This window comes from Physella acuta, unplaced genomic scaffold (genome assembly GCF_028476545.2).
Source record: "Physella acuta isolate Inbredline_101_S28 unplaced genomic scaffold, ASM2847654v3 ptg001528l, whole genome shotgun sequence".
In the NCBI taxonomy this organism is placed as follows: Eukaryota; Metazoa; Mollusca; class Gastropoda; family Physidae; genus Physella; species Physella acuta.
In genome coordinates, this window is record NW_026733043.1 from 418,989 (window position 1) to 435,520 (window position 16,532).

The 16,532-nt window shown below is 35.2% G+C and overlaps 2 protein-coding genes across 2 annotated transcripts; both read right to left on the reverse strand.

The window, feature by feature from the left end:
* Positions 1 to 564: 564 nt before the first annotated feature.
* On the reverse strand, positions 565 to 7,426 carry LOC131928635 (uncharacterized). The gene is made up of 3 exons (XM_059284705.1): positions 7,265 to 7,426; positions 5,665 to 5,758; positions 565 to 748 (listed from the first exon to the last, which is right to left on the reverse strand). The coding sequence occupies exons 1-3, from the start codon at positions 7,407 to 7,409 to the stop codon at positions 646 to 648; spliced, it is 342 nt and encodes a 113-aa protein (XP_059140688.1). The 5' UTR covers positions 7,410 to 7,426; the 3' UTR covers positions 565 to 645.
* Positions 7,427 to 14,380: 6,954 nt separating this feature from the next.
* Positions 14,381 to 15,611, reverse strand: LOC131928638 (venom toxin OcyC11-like). The gene is made up of 3 exons (XM_059284708.1): positions 15,402 to 15,611; positions 15,070 to 15,163; positions 14,381 to 14,567 (listed from the first exon to the last, which is right to left on the reverse strand). Exons 1-3 carry the CDS (start codon positions 15,478 to 15,480, stop codon positions 14,456 to 14,458), a joined length of 285 nt encoding a protein of 94 aa, XP_059140691.1. The 5' UTR covers positions 15,481 to 15,611; the 3' UTR covers positions 14,381 to 14,455.
* Between the last annotated feature and the right edge of the window lie 921 nt (positions 15,612 to 16,532).

Below are 16,532 nucleotides of genomic sequence, written 5' to 3' on the forward strand. Positions count from 1 at the left end.
CTTTTAATGTGAATGTTAAAATACTTTTAAAAAAAAATGTTCCATGGTTTAAGTAGGGCCTACATCCGGCCTAACTGTAAAGAGCTGTAGTGTTTATGCACCATAATTATGTTGCAATAATTATTATCCATTGTCATGTCAGTGAAATGTTTTCAGAGAACTATATCAACATTTGTGAAAATGTTAAGAAAAAAGTTCTTTTTTTATATTTTAACCATAAATGACTTTTATGATTATTGTTTTCTTTTTTTTTTTTTAATTTCGGCTTTTTATTTGGTGCTTGTTTTGATTAAGTTAACTAATTATTTAAAACATTTACATTATTATAAAGAAATTACATTTTCATTTACTATCGATTAATAAGGGGTTTCTAGGGAAAAAAAAAGAAAGATTAAAATGCAGTCTAGATTGACGCTATTTAAATGTTTGCCTTACTTTTGCAGATTATATGTTAACTTTTAAGTTTCAGATTCATCTGACCCCCACATTGTTATTGTATCACACGTGCGCACGTACTAAAAATAAATTGATAAACTCAAAAAAAAATCAGAAAGATGTTAGATTTAATTTTCGTTTACAGCAGAGTTTTAAAATTAAATTTCAGTTGACTGTGTTTAGAATCTTCAAAACACCTTGATTTTTCATTTAATTCTGTGGGCAGTCAAGTTTAGGAACACAACAATCTGGGTACTTTTTGGTCGTGTCGTAGGTAGCCTTGCACTCAGTCGGGAAGCTGACACTACCGCATCTGAAAAGATGTAAAAATAGCAGTGTGAATCAGTGATCTCAAGTTGTCTGTCAGTTCACAATGTTTTCACCATGTCGCAGCTGGCATGTAAATCTAATAACAATTCACATAGGAGCACACTAACGATACGTTCATGGGGAATTTTTAAGACAACGTATCTAAAAAAAAAGGGGGAGTGATCTCCCCTAAACTTTCTCGAATCTATATCTATCTATATATATAAAAAGCAATGTATGTGTATCTGTGTATCTGTGTGTCTGTGTGTCTGTGTGTTTGTCCTTTATGCATTACTACACCTCTCATCACATCGCCGTGACACTTTGGGAAGTTGTTGAGAATATTCCTGGGGAGGTTTCTGCGAAAAAAATAATTTTAAATTCGCAGGGGTGGCGCCCCGGCAGGGCGCGATTTGTTTTTCTCTATATACGGTATATAAAAATAAAAGTCTATTTTGGTTTGGCATCGTTCATCCGATAGGCATGAAACTTTGCGGAGTAGATTAGAACACTCTAGGGAAGGGTTCTGTTCAAAAACCATTTTTAATATCGCAAGGGCGGCGCCACGGGAGGGTGCGATTTTCCTCTATATACGGTATATAAAAATAATAAAAGTAAATTGCAGTGACACCGTTCATCCGATAGGCATGAAACTTTGGGAAGTTCATTATAAAACTCTATGGAAGGGTTCTGTAAAAAATAATTTTTAATTTCGCAAGGGCTGCGCCACGGGAGGGTGCAATTTTTCTCTATATACGGTATATAAAAATAATAAAAGTGAATCGCAGTGACACCGTTCATCCGATAGGCATGAAACTTTGGGGAGTTCATTATAAAACTCTAGGAAAGGGTTCTGTAAAAAACCATCTTTAATTTCGCAAGGGTGGCGCCACGGGAGGGTGCGATTTTTCTCTATATACGGTATATAAAAATAAAAGTCGATTTTAGTGTGACACCGTTATCCGATAGCCATGAGACTTTGGAGGAGTTAATTAGAACAATTCAAAGAAGGGTTCGGTAAAAAAAAAATCCTTTTTAAATTTCGCAAGGGCGGCGCCACGGGAGGCTGCGATTTTTTCTCTATATACGGTTTATAAATATAAAAGTCTATTTCGGTTTCACACCGTTCATCCGTGTACCATGAAACTTTGGGGAGATGTTTAGATCACTCAATAGTAGGGTTCTGCAAAAAAAAAATGTGTTTAATATTGCAAGGGCGGCGCCCTCCGGGGGGGGGGAGCGATTTTTTTTCTCTATATACGGTATATAAAAAATAGAACTCGGGTGCGGTTCATCCGAGTGCCATGAAACTTTAGGGAGTAGATGAGAATACTCCCGAGAATATTTCTGCGAAAAAGAAAACTAACGTTTCTTATGGGCGGCGCCATATAGGGTTCAACTTTCGTCAATACACAGTTTGGCGCCCAGAGTTTTAGAGCGACTATGTTGGCACTTAGCATCCGTTAATCGAGCGTCCCGCATTGCGAGAAAGGGGTACTATAATATTCAGCGGTAAAACTACAACACGCTTCTAAAAATAACTTTGTAACGCGAGGAAATCCTTCAGTGTAGTTTCGTTACCTTGCCAAAGATGAAAAAAATAACTTTTTGAATATGAGGAGCCTACTGTAGAGTTTCGTCACTTTGCGAATGATGCAATAAGCATCTACTATTAGACAAGCCAGTCAGAAATTGAGATCGAGCATCTAATAATAGACCATTAGTAACGCTAGCATATTGCATCAGTCACACTGATGTTTAAAACACGTTAAATACTTTTTTACGTGTTAAAGAAAAAATCCTGTTCATTTGTGTCACTTTAGCGAATGACGAAATCTGCATCATTATTAATAGGATGCTATTTGGACGATGGCGCCTGTTAGTTTAAGGAGCCAGGGGTTGTACGCCGCGCCTGTGCGGTAGTCTAATCGTGGGGGTGGGGGCCCTGAGAGCGCTCCTGTGCGTCTCTGACACATGGGCGGTCACCGAAGTGTGTTCTAACATTATTTCGGTGAGTGATTAATGTACACTCAATGTTTACATGCGGTAGTGTAGGTAAACCTGTGTCCCGATATTTATGATTTAAGCGCAGGCATTGTTTACATTTAAATAACTCACTTTTAGAAAAGACGGTCACGCGTCTTAGAACATATAATTGGTAACGCGTTGCTGAAATCCTAATACATTTCGTCAAACTTACTTCTACCCCGCGGCAACGCGCGGGGGACGGGTACGCTAGTATATATATAAAGCAATGTATGTCTGTGTGTCTGTGTGTCTGTCCTTTATGCATTACTACACCTCTCATCACATCGCCGTGAAACTTTGGGAAGTTGTTGAGAATATTCCTGGGGAGGTTTCTGCGGAAAAAAATATTTCAAATTCGCAGGGGTGGCGCCCCGGCAGGGCGCGATTTGTTTTTTTCCAAATACGGTATATAAAAAAAAGTCGATTTTGGTTTGGCATCGTTCATCCGATAGCCATGAGACTTTGGGGAGTTCATTATACCACTCTAGGGAAGGGTTCTGTAAAAAAAATAATTTTTAATTTCGCAAGGGCGGCGCCACGGGAGGGTCCGATTTTTCTCTATATACGGTATATAAAAATAATAAAAGTAATTGCAGTGACACCGTTCATCCGATAGGCATGAAACTTTTGGGAGTTCATTATAACACTCTAGAAAATGGTTCTGTAAAAAAATAATTTTTAATTTCGCAATGGCGGCGCCACGGGAGGGTGCGATTTTTCTCAATGTAAGCTATATAAAAATAAAACTCGATTTTGGTCTGACACCGTTAATCCAATAAGCATGAAACTTTGTTGAGTTCATAAGAACACTCTAAGGAAGGGTTCTGCAAAAAAAAAGTAATTTGGCAAGGGCGGCGCCACGGGAGGGTGCGATTTTTCTCTATATGCGGTTTATAAAATTTCGGTTTCACACCGTTCATCCGTGTACCATGAAACTTTGGGGGAGATGATTAGATCACTCAATAGTAGGGTTCTGCAAAAAATATTGTTTAATATTGCAAGGGCGGCCACCCCGGGGGCGGGGACGATTTTTTTTTTCTCTATACACGGTTTATAAAAAATAAAACTCGGATGCGGTTCATCCGAGTACCATGAAACTTTAGGGAGTAGATGAGAATACTCCCGAGAATATTTCTGCGAAAAAGAAAACTAAAGTTTCTTATGGGCGGCGCCATATAGGGTACAACTTTCGTCAATACACGGTTTGGCGCCCAGAGTATTAGAGCGACTATGTTGGCACTTGGCATCCGTTAATCGAGCGTCCTGCATAGCGAGTAAGTGGTACTACTATATTCAGCGGTAAAACAACAACAGGCTTCTAAAAAATAACTTTGTAACGCGAGGAAATCCTGTACAGTTTCGTCACCTTGCGAAAGATGAAAAAATAACTTTTTAAATATTATCAGCCTACTGTAGAGTTTCGTCACCTTGCGAATGCTGCAATAAGCATCTATTATTAGACGACTCAGTCAAAAATTGAGATCGAGCATCTAATAATAGAACATTAGTAACACTAGCATATTGCATTAGTCACACTGATGTTTAAAACACGTCAAATAATTTTTTTACGTGTTAAACAAAAATTTCTGTTTATTTGTGTCACTTTAGCGAATGACGAAATCTGCATCATTATTAACAGGATGCTATTTGGCACGATGGCGCCTGTTAGTTTTAAGGAGACAGGGGCCGTACGCTACGCCTATGCGATAGTGTAATCGGGGGGTGGGGGGCTCCTGAGAGCGCCCCTCTACGTCCCTGACACATGGGTGGTCACCGAAGTGTGTTCTACCTCATTATTTCGATGAGTGATTAATGTGCACTCAAGGAAAACCCGTGTCCCGATAATTATTATCCAAGTGCAAGCATTGTTTACATTTAAATAACACAGTTTTAGAAAAGAAGGACACGCGTTTAACAACATATGATTGGTAATGCATTGGTGATATCCTTCTAATATATTTCGTCAGACTTTCTTCTATATCCGCGGCAACGCGCGGGGGTCGGGTACGCTAGTATTCTTATAAAACACTACAGGGGATGGCAACTTGGGATATAGACATGCTTTTTAATCAATGTTTAAATATTTAAAATAGAATTGAATCTCTAAGGAAAATGAATTACGAACCAACTTAACAGGAAACAATACGAGTAAAACAGTGCGGGACATTAGTATGTTATATATTCAAATAGCTTTTTGAGAAATCGAAAATAGCTTAAAGTACTACTTCCGGAAATTACAACACATTTGGCAGAAAACAGAGAATTAGATCGTTTACTTATATGTGAAATTATTTTGTCTATCAGTGCTCAAGTAATATGATTTTGAAAAACCGAAAGTAGACTAAGTTCCACTTCCGTTTACCGGAAATCGTTGAAAAGTTGATACCGTACTAAAAATGTGATATAATACTAATATATATATATATAATATATATATATATATATATATATATATATATATATATATATATATATATATATATATATATATATATATATATATATATATATATATATAAATATATATATATGTGTGACATTTCATCAAACTAGCTGTAACGGCACTCAATGTTTCGTGTTAAATGGTAAGCATACACACATCACACACACAACACATACACACACAGACACACGGTCACATTATTGCAAAACTAAGTTTTTTCGACTCAGTGAGGTATAAAACGTCGAGATTTTTGAAAATCTCGAATTCGATTTTTTGCACGATTTCAATATTTCCTTTAATACTTCGTATACGAGAAAGTAATAATTCTCAAAACTTTTCTTCCTGAATAAAATATTAGAATCATATGTCACAAGTAGTGGAAATAAGGCATGTGTGAATGACGAGATAATCTAAATTCTTTTTAATTAGAATAAAATGAATAGACTTACGTGAAGCATTGGTAGCTTCCCTTATAACAGTCACATTTCTGACATCCCTCGGGGTACCACGATTTGCCTGGTTTAACTCCTTTAGGACAAGCTCCTAGTAAAATAAAGAAAATGTACGGTTGAAAAAAACCCAGCAATCACGGTGGTTTTGTTTGTTGGGTGATTGTATTGGAGAAATTTTAAATTTTAAATTAACTTCTAGCGAGTGTGATGGTGTCTACGAGTATATATATATATATATATATATATATATATATATATATATATATATATATATATATATATATGCGACATTACCACTATACATTACTCTATAATTTATGTGAAGTCGTTGGAGAGAGCTAGACTGCTAAACTGAAAGTCTCGAGTTCGAATCTGTGTTCAACTCAGAAGAATGACTAAGAGTCCACTTATGGGTAAATAACTCATGTTAGTCCTGACTACACTATCCTTTCTAAAGCCGAAGTTTTTAAACATAACTTCATGTGCCCAAAGCATCTGGGTTATACTATGAGTAAGGCATCAGACAAATATTTCCGTGCATGCTAGTTAGACACATTAAAGAATATATATATATATATATATATATATATATATATATATATATATATATATATATATATATATATATATATATATATATATATATATATATATATATATATATATATATATATATATATATATATATATATATATATATATATATATATATATATATATATATATATATATATATATATATATATATATATATATATATACTAGCCGTCCCGGCCAGGCCCTGCTCTGGCTTCTGTGAAAAACCTTTCTGTTAAAGACCGTTACCTTTGTCTTTAGTAATCATCATAAACCCGGCATTGCCCACCCAAACCACAACCAACCAAAACAACAAAACGCAAACATAACGCTAACACAATTACAAATACAAACGAAAACAAAAACCTAACAACAAACCCAACCACAACCACAAACACCAATACAAACACAAAGAAAAAACAAACAAAAAAGCAAACGAAAACAAAAACCTAACAACAAACCTAACCACAAACACCAATACAAACAAAAAAAAAACAACGAAAAAGCAAACGAAAACAAACCAAATCCAAACGCAAAACCAACCAAAAACACAAATACAAACCCAAACAAAAAAAAACACAAACAAAAACGAAAAAAGAAAGAACAAAAACGAACCAAATCAAAACGCAACCACTAACGCAAACCCACCTAAACACAAAGAAAACACTAACGCGAACATAAACGCCCGGGGCGGAATCACCTGTTTTAGCTTAATGAACGACTATAGTACCCCAACTTATTCATAGTCTTTTGCACTCACTTAAACGAACGCGCCTGTTTCAATTTAATGAACAATTTTAATACTCCAAGCTTATCCGTAAAATACCTACAGCATTACATACAGAACTGAGCTTTATATATTAGATATATATATATATATATATATATATATATATATATATAGGCCTACTTCTCTTCTTGGAGACGTTAGAAAACAAGCTGTAAGCGCGCTTTGCAGTCTCCTCTCTCCCTCTCTAGTATGATACGCCGCGGGTCGGCTCGTATAATTAATTAATCTTACCCTCTCCCCGCATAACAGCTGACAACACGCAGCCAACAAGACCGAGGCAGACGGCGAGAGTTATAATTATCTTGTTCATGTTGAGACTGGTCTGACAATGAATGACCTGTGCATGAAATATTTGCTCGTGTAGATTGTACATCATATTGTCCCCAACCACGCATTATATAGGCCTAAGTTAGCTATCACTTTCTAAAATTAACTTAAATAAATTATGCTAATCCGAACATTTTAATTAACTAAATATTGACATTGGGCATAAAAAACGGACGGATTATTTTCAAAGTGTAATTGAAGTAAGGATTAACGTATGAACGAAATGAACCATTAATAATGTATTAGTTTATTAAAGCTGACATTTTTATGCTGCTTTCTCAAAAAGCAAACATCGATTCATATTATGAAAATCTGGTATGTTTGTGTTTGTGTGTGCGTATGTGAGCGTGGGTGTTTCACTTGAAATCTCTTCCACCTAATTGATATCGGATTCAACGTCTCGTGTAAACAAAATATACACACATATGGTTAAGTTTTTACATTTGGTTAAGTGTTTTACATATTGTTAAGTGTTTTACATATGGGTAAGTGTTTTACATATAGTTACGTGTTTTACATTTGATTAAGTGTTTTACATGTGGTTAAGTGTTTTACATTTGGTTAAGTGTTTTACATTTGATTAAGTGTTTTACATATGGGTAAGTGCTTTACATATGGCTAATGCTTTACATATGGTTAAGTGTTGTACATATGGTTAAGTATTTTACGTATAGTTAATTGTTTTACACAGTGTTGCATTAATCACATGGTGTAGCCTACATGTTTTACAAATGGTGGTTTCGTTTTTGTTATTTTTAAAAATTAGTATTTGTGTAATTGATTATCCAAACCACCTTCGTTCAATAATTAAATCTTGACAACTCGTGGGTTTCCCTCAGCAATTACTTGGGCCCCCGCATATCAAAGCTGCATCGAACACGTTAATCTTACAATCACAAACATGTTGGTGTGAAATTGTGAAATAGCGCTCTTCGTATTTTGAATGCAACATGTGTTGCCATTTAACTATTATACAATTGTGACTCAATGGAATCGAACTTAAGTTTTCAAACGAAACCATCGAATATCTATCAACGTGTGATTAGGAACAGGCTTACGCTTGTCAGTTTACAAGTCAGCATTATGTACAAATGTACCGGGTTCGATACATTGTACTTGTAGTTATTTTGTTATTCTCTTATTCAAATTAAAAAAAAAATGTTCCATGTTTCAAGTAGGGCCTACTGCAGGCCATGTTGTAAACAGCTGTAATGTTTAAGCGTCTATATGTTGCCATAATAAATATACATTGCCATGGCCGTGAAATGTTTTCAGAGAACTATTTCAACATTTGTTATAATGTTATAGAAAAAGGTGTTCATTTGTTATATTTTAGCCATAATGGACTATTATGATTATTGTTTTTATGATTATTGTTAATCTGTTTCTTAATTTCGGTTTTATTTGGTGCTTGTTTTGATTATGTGGACTAATTGTTTGAGAATTATATAAATCATTATTATAAAGAAATTACATTTTGTTTTAAATACCCTATTGTTATCGTTTAATAATGGTTTTCTAGTATATAAATAAGCTAGTTTAAAATACAGTATGGAGTGGCGATATTTAAATATTTACCTCAATAAAGAGATTGCATGAAAGTTACATTTTTCAGATCTTAAGTTAACTTGTATGTTTGAGATCCATCTCGCTCACTCCCCACATTTTTTTAATTATATCACACGTGAGCACGTTCTAAAAATAAATTGATAAACTCAAAAACAACCAGAAAGATGTTAGATTTCATTTTCGTTTACAGAAGTGGAGCTTTAAAATTAAATTTCAGTTGATTATGTTTAGAATCTTGAAAACATCTTGATTTATCATTTAATTCTGTGGGCAGTCAAGTTTAGGAACACAGCAATCCGGGTACTTTTTGGTCGTGTCGTAGGTAACCTTACACTCAGGTGGGAAGCTCACGCTACCGCATCTGAAAAAGATGTTAAAATAGCAGCGTGAATTAGTGATCTCAAATTATGATCGAAAACATCTATAAATATAATTCTCTTCTGAGAGACGCTAGAAAACAAGCTGTAAACGCGCTCCTTACCATCCCCACCCCTACATGGTCTTAGTGAGCTGTGTTTACTCTAAATGTTTACAAGCAGAGCCGGGTTTAGTGACGACTATTAGGGGCATATATTTTAGTTTGAAACGATTTTAAACGTAGGGGGGTGGGGACGGAGGGGGTGGGGATGGAAGGGGGTGTTATGGTCCATAACGTGCAACTTATAGTGTTTTAAAGAAATATTTTCAGTGGCAGCGTTGGTACCGTCGAATTCACAAATTAAGAATTACTGAAAAGTAGAAAAAACAACAACTAAATAGCGGCGTATGTTATGCCGCGGGCCGGCTCGTACCATATAGTTTTGTCAGTTCACAATGTTTCCACCATGTTGCAGCTGGCATGTAAATCTAATAACACTACCAATATGTTCACAAGGATTTTTTAAGACAGCTTACCTAAAAATGAAGCGGGAGTGATCTCCCCTAAACTTTCTCGAGTATTCTTATAAAACACTACGGGGGATGGCTACTCGGGATATAGACATGCTTTTTAATCAATTTTATAAAATTTAGCTTTTAAAAATAGAATTGAATCGCGTAGAAAAAAAGAATTACGCACCAAGTGAACAGAAAACAATACGTGTAAAATTAAAATAGTAAGGAACAATAGCACTTTATTCATTCATATAAGTTTCTGAGAAATCGGAAATAGATTAAAGTATTACTTTCGGGCACTGGAAATTACAAATCATTTGACAGAAAACAGAGAATTAGATCTTTTACTTATATGTGAAATTTCGTCAATCAGAGAAACAGTATTTAAGTAATATGCTTTTAAAAAACCGAAAGTAGACTAAGTTCCACTTCCGGTTACCGTAAATCGCTGAAAAGTTGATACCGAACTACAAATTTGATACGATATTAATACATATGACATTTCATCATCCTATCTGTAAAGGTACTTAATTTATCGTTTTCAAAGATAAGCATACACACATCACACACACAGACATACGGACACAATTGCAAAACTATTTTTTCCGTCTCATGGAGGTATAAAACGTCGATTTTTTCACGATTACATACTTCCTTTATACTTCGTAAACGAGAAAGTAATAGTTCTCGAAACTTTTTATTTGGAATGAATTATTAGTATCATTAATATATTTCACAAGTGGTGGAAATAAGGCATATGTAAATGAAGAGTAAATCAAAAACTCTTTTTAAACTGAAAAAAATGAAAAGACTTACGTGTAGCATTGGTAGCTTCCCTTATAACAGTCACATTTCTGACATCCCTCGGGGTACCACGATTTGCCTGGTTTAACTCCTTTGGGACAAGATCCTAGTAAAATAAAGAAAATGTACGGTTGAAAAAAACCCAGCAATCACGGTGGTTTTGTTTGTTGGGTGAATGTATTGGCAAAATATGCAATCCAAATTTTAAATTTTAAATTAAAAATTCTAGCGTGTGTAATGGGGTCTACGATCATATTTATCTGCGACATTACTACTATAAATTACATTATAACTTAGGTGAAGGCGTGGTCTAGCGGTAGAGCGCTAGACCGCTAATCCAGGTTCAAGTCTGAAGAATGTCCCAGAGTCCACTCAGCTCTAATGGATACCTAACTCACGTTAGGCCTAACCACACTATACATTCTTGTGAGGAGGTCTTTGAAACAGATGAGCTCTACTTCATCTGCCCAAGTGTCTAGACGACACCATATCTTCATTGATAAGTACGACATAAGACACATTTCCGTGCATACTAATTAGACACATTAAAGATTAATACTTGTAATTGCTATGCATAATTCAATTTCATGTTGCCACTATCTTATTCATAAACTATCCACAAATCATGTCTAGTAATTACTCTGTACTCGTCTCGCCATACTCACACTGTACACATTAATACAGATAAAACAACAGCAAATACTCTCTATGATCAATATAAACTAACCCTTAAGCTTCTTTAGTCATTATTTATGTATTACTCCAGGGGTCTCCAAACTACGGCCCGCGGACCGGATGCGGCCCGCGATGTCCTCTCATCCGGCCCGCGGAGATCTTTTTGTCCAAGGAAAAATCGTTTGTCGGTGATTGCTGAGGAACTTTGCCCAGAAATATCATACCTGGAAGAAACTGGCCCCCGAACTTCTTCTCTTCTTCTTCGTTCTTAATTTTTAGTGTTGGGAGGGATCGAGCCTTATCTGCCAGAGGGTTGAACTCGATACTTTTTCGAATTTATCAACCATGAGCTTTTGCCGACTCGACCACGCCTCCATCACAATTAAGGATACGTGTCAACTGGTTATGCGCCATTGAGGCCATTGACTCCGATTTCAGCCTGCTTTTCTTTTTGGATTTGCTTCCATAGCCTTTGTTCAACCAAGAACAAACTACAAGGCAGCAGTTGTTTGATATTGAAGTTGTCTCTCCTAGAAGAGTTGCTGTCCCCAGCTAACGAGCCTCATCTGCCCGAGGCCGCCGAACTGAAATTTGATAGTCAATGTGGACTGAAATGTTTGGAAACCCCTGTATCACTCTATCGTCAGACCAGTCACAAAATAATTCCACACTATGATAGCTTGTGTTGTTTCTACTCTACTTTAAGGACAAGATCAAAACGAAAAAAGTAACTAACATCACGTAAAAAAATAAATTAAATTAATTTAAATCTACATCTCTTACCTAATCCCATGGATACTGAGGCCGAGGCGAAGCTGACTAGACCGAGACAGACGACGAGGGTTAAAACTATCTTGTTCATTTTGGACTGGTACTGTGTGATCACCACGTGAAATCTTTGCTAGAGTAGACGGAACACCAAACCACGTATTTTATAGATCTAAAACCTTTTTTAACCGTGTTTCAATGTTAATTTCAATAAATTATGCAAATTGGATTGCTTCAGAATAAATATCCGTTGACAGTTGACGTAAATAAGCAGTTAATTTCTCATCAGATAGTAATTTAAAATGTGTAATTAAATCAGAAGTGACACTAATTACATGTTAATTTGCTGACACGGTTATTTCTAGTGTACTGCTCTTAAACCTGAAAACAAGTATAGCGTGAGCCAGTGGTGTAGGTAGCGATGGTTGTTTTCAATGTGGTGATGTATCCTTCACGGGAACCAAATAATAATATTTGTTCTACGTTTAAGCAGTTGACGGTGTAACGATTGTGCCAGTTTATATTTACATTATTAAAATTTTATTTCTAATACACACACACACACACACACACACACACACACATATATATATATATATATATATATATATATATATATGTATATATATATATATATATATATATATATATATATATATATATATATATATATATATATATATATATATATATATATATATCTGTCTACGCCACTGGTCTAAGCAATTATACAGAGACTTGTGACAGGTGTTAACTCTGTGTGTATGTATCGGTGTCTATTTATCAATGTGCCTGTTTTTTTTGTTTTTTTTTAATCTCTATGTATTATGTTTGTGTTTGTTGTTGGTGTTATTATTCGTAATCTGATTGCTGATATATTCCCATTTTTTGTACTCTTGCTTCAAATAAATGGGTAGAAAATTTTCGTAACAGTAAAATCGTACGGCATTTGATTTGCCAGTAACCCGTCTACTTAAAAGTATAAAATAAGTATTATGCAAACTGATGATCAGAATTATAAGAAGATAGGCATAGACCAATGTTTACCTCAAAATGTTTAAAATCATCTCATAGGTGAAACAAAAAGAACAAAAATATCAAAAACAATTTATTCCACCTGTTTTACTTAATGTTCGTGTTTTGTTTGGTATTTGAATAGTGTTAACTATAGGCTACAAGACGTGTAAGAAAAAGTTGATGCATTAGGAGCCATCTATCAGAGCGTAGGTCTCAAGATCAACAAAGAAAAGACAAAATTAATGAGAATCAACAATAACCAGGAGACCTCAGTGACAATAGACAGAAGACAAGCACATGATGTGGAAGTTTGTCTACCTTGGCAGCAAGATAAGCAAATTGCGAGGCACAGAGGAGGACATACGTGCTAGATTTAATAGAGTCCGAACCGCTTTCACAGTTCTGCAACCCATATGGAAAAATTCTACCAACTCCAACACGAAAAATATTAGGATACATAACTCAAAAGTCAAGGCAGTTTTGCTATATGGAGCAGGGACATGGAGAGTCTCCAAAGCAAGCTCAGCGAAGATACAGACCTTCATTAACAGATGGTTTTTTTTGCAAAAGCCCATAACTTGAGTACTATTTCAAATAGATAATAAAAATTCACATGTAAGTAAAAGATCTAATTTTCTACCTTCTGACAAATTTTGAGTAGTTTCCTTTGAACGGAAGTAGTAATTTACGCTATTTCCGATTTCTCAAAAAAACGAATTCAAATTTATAAAGTACTTATAATAATCCGCACTATTATGCACTTTTATTTGGCGTTCACTTGGTGTGCAATTCTTTTTTCTAGGAGATTTTATTTTATTTTTATAAGTTTAAGTATTTAAAATGGATTAAAAATCATGTCTATATCCCGAGTTCCCATCACCTGTTGTTTAATATAAGAATATTCGAGAAAGTTTAGGGGAGATCATTCCCGGTTTATTTTTAAATATTTTTATTCACTAAAGCATTATAGTTCCACCAAGAGTATACCGTTTTTCTTTTTATCTCGTTTATCACAATATGCGTATAAGCAGTGTTGTTTTATTTAAAATGGAAGAGATTTGTAAGCATTTTTAAAAGCCAACAGGACCGCACGAATCTTAAACAACTAAATTAATAGATAAATATCAAGGTAGGGCTACACAATAATTAGATTTAAAAAGTTAATACATCTAATTAAATCTAATCTTACGTCATTATCAATGTTTACATGGTCTTGACCTGCGTGTCAAGTTTAAAACAACTCGGTATGGTAGTTTTGTTTAGAATCTTGTAGTCAATTTTGGACTCAAGGCGCAGCAAAGGGAAAAAACAAAGTTGAACTCCGTTATTTGCGTTGGGTTTAAATTTTAATTATGTTATGTTCTTAACGTTTTGGAACTTGTAAACATTTTAATTTTCAGTTAAATTTGGACAGTCAAGTGTAGGTTCACAGCAATCTGGGTATTTTTTGGTGGTATCGTACGTCGCCGTGCACTCAGGTGGGAAGCCATAAGAACCGCATCTGAAAGAGTGGTAAATACAACAGAAAGATTAATAGTACTCTGTTTATGGTGATAACAGTGCCGTGTTTTTTCATACGTTACAAATACAATGTAACTACAAGAAATTGGGTCTAGGGAGAATGTATCTAAATAATCTCGCTGAAATAATAACTCTTGTCGGGGATGGATTGGTGTTATATTAAAGAACTATCAACAGATGTTTCAAGTTATGAAAAGTGGTGTTCGGAAAAAAGTGTTGGTGTTAGTTTAAAAATGTGTTATAGTTTGTATGTAACATATTTTGCACGTTGTACAACCAAGCGCAATCCAAACTACTGGCCCCATACGCCCCACTCAAGGAAAAACTACATGGGGCACCCGTGGATCTGGTGACCACAATCCAATTTAACGACGAAGTTAGACATATTGTTTGAATCCTTCTAACATAAACTCAATTAAAAACGCAGAAGAAGATGAAGAAGTTAAACAATGTGTTCTAGTTGGTATGTAATAAAAACTTACGAGAAGCATTGGTAGCCTCCGTCACCACAGTCACAAATCTCACATCCCGGGGGGTACCAGGATTCGCCAAACTTTACTCCATCAGGGCAAGCTCCTGGTAAAACACGGAACTTTAATGTTCAGGAAACATAGCTGTATAATTTACTTATTTATTTTTGTGCAAATATTTATACGGGCAAAACATTTAATACAACTTGTTAAAAATTAAATAACATCTATACATAGATAGAAATATAGTTTACTTTCTGGTACGGATCACATGAAAACAGAAACGAGGATAACTTGCACAAAAAAAAGATCCTGAAACAAAATTTAATTTTTTTTTCTCTTACCCAGTCCCATCGACGTAGCCGCCGACACATAACCAACTAGACCGAGGCAGACGACGAGAGTTAAAACTATCTTGTTCATTTTGAGACTGGTCTGATAACAGATGATAAGTGGTAACGTTTGGCGGCGTAGACTGAACAACTGACTAGTCGAAGCAACTTGTTATATAAACTTTTATTTTGGGTCCAATGTGAACATTAATTTAAATTTACGCAATTTCCTTTGCCTTGAAAAAAACTAGAAGTAGACAATTGTTGAAAATAAATAGCTCGTTTATTTTCAGACTGTAATTTGAAAAGGTAATCAATTCAGGTACATGGTTGACGACGTAAAACGCTAATTACATTTTAATTTGCTGAGGTGTGGTTTTTTTGTCACATCGTTATCATGCAAATAAAAACATTTACAGCCTTTTCTAGTTAGGATCATCATGTGGGATGACAGAGTTCTATCCCTCGCTTCCCTCTAATTGACTCACAAATTGCTAACCGTCTCATGTTAAGTTTAAGTTTGGGGGTTTCAGTCTCAATGGGAGTGTGGTTTGTTAGGGGGTTTATGTCCGTGTGGTTTATGTAAGAGAGTGAGGACAGGTCGCGGATGTTTGGGTCCAGGGGTTTGTGTGGGGGGGGGGGACTGTTATGTCTAGGGGAGAAAAATTAACTTAACTAAGAGTGTTCGATGAAATATTTATCAGATAAATTCCGTTTTGCTGAATAATTCAATTAGGTAAAAAAAAATTAAATCAATATTAGAAAAATCATCAGAAAAAATATCTATCTTCTATATATATAATTCAGCAAGCTGTAAGCGCGCTCCCTACCACCACCACCCCTACATGGTCTGGTGAGCTTTGGTTCACGCTATTATTATTATTGACTATTAGGGGCAGATAATTTATTTTGAAACGATTTTAAACTTAGGGGAGGTAACTAAGAGGAGTTTACTTTAACTGGGGGGGGGGGAGGTTATCGTCCTTAACGAGCTACTGATAGTGTTTTAAAGCAAATATTTTAAGTGGCAGCGTTGGTACTGTCGAATTCACAAATTATGAATTACTGATAAGTAGAAAATAAAACAACTAAATATTGGCGTATTATACGACGCGGGTCAACTCGTAAGAATTAAATATCATA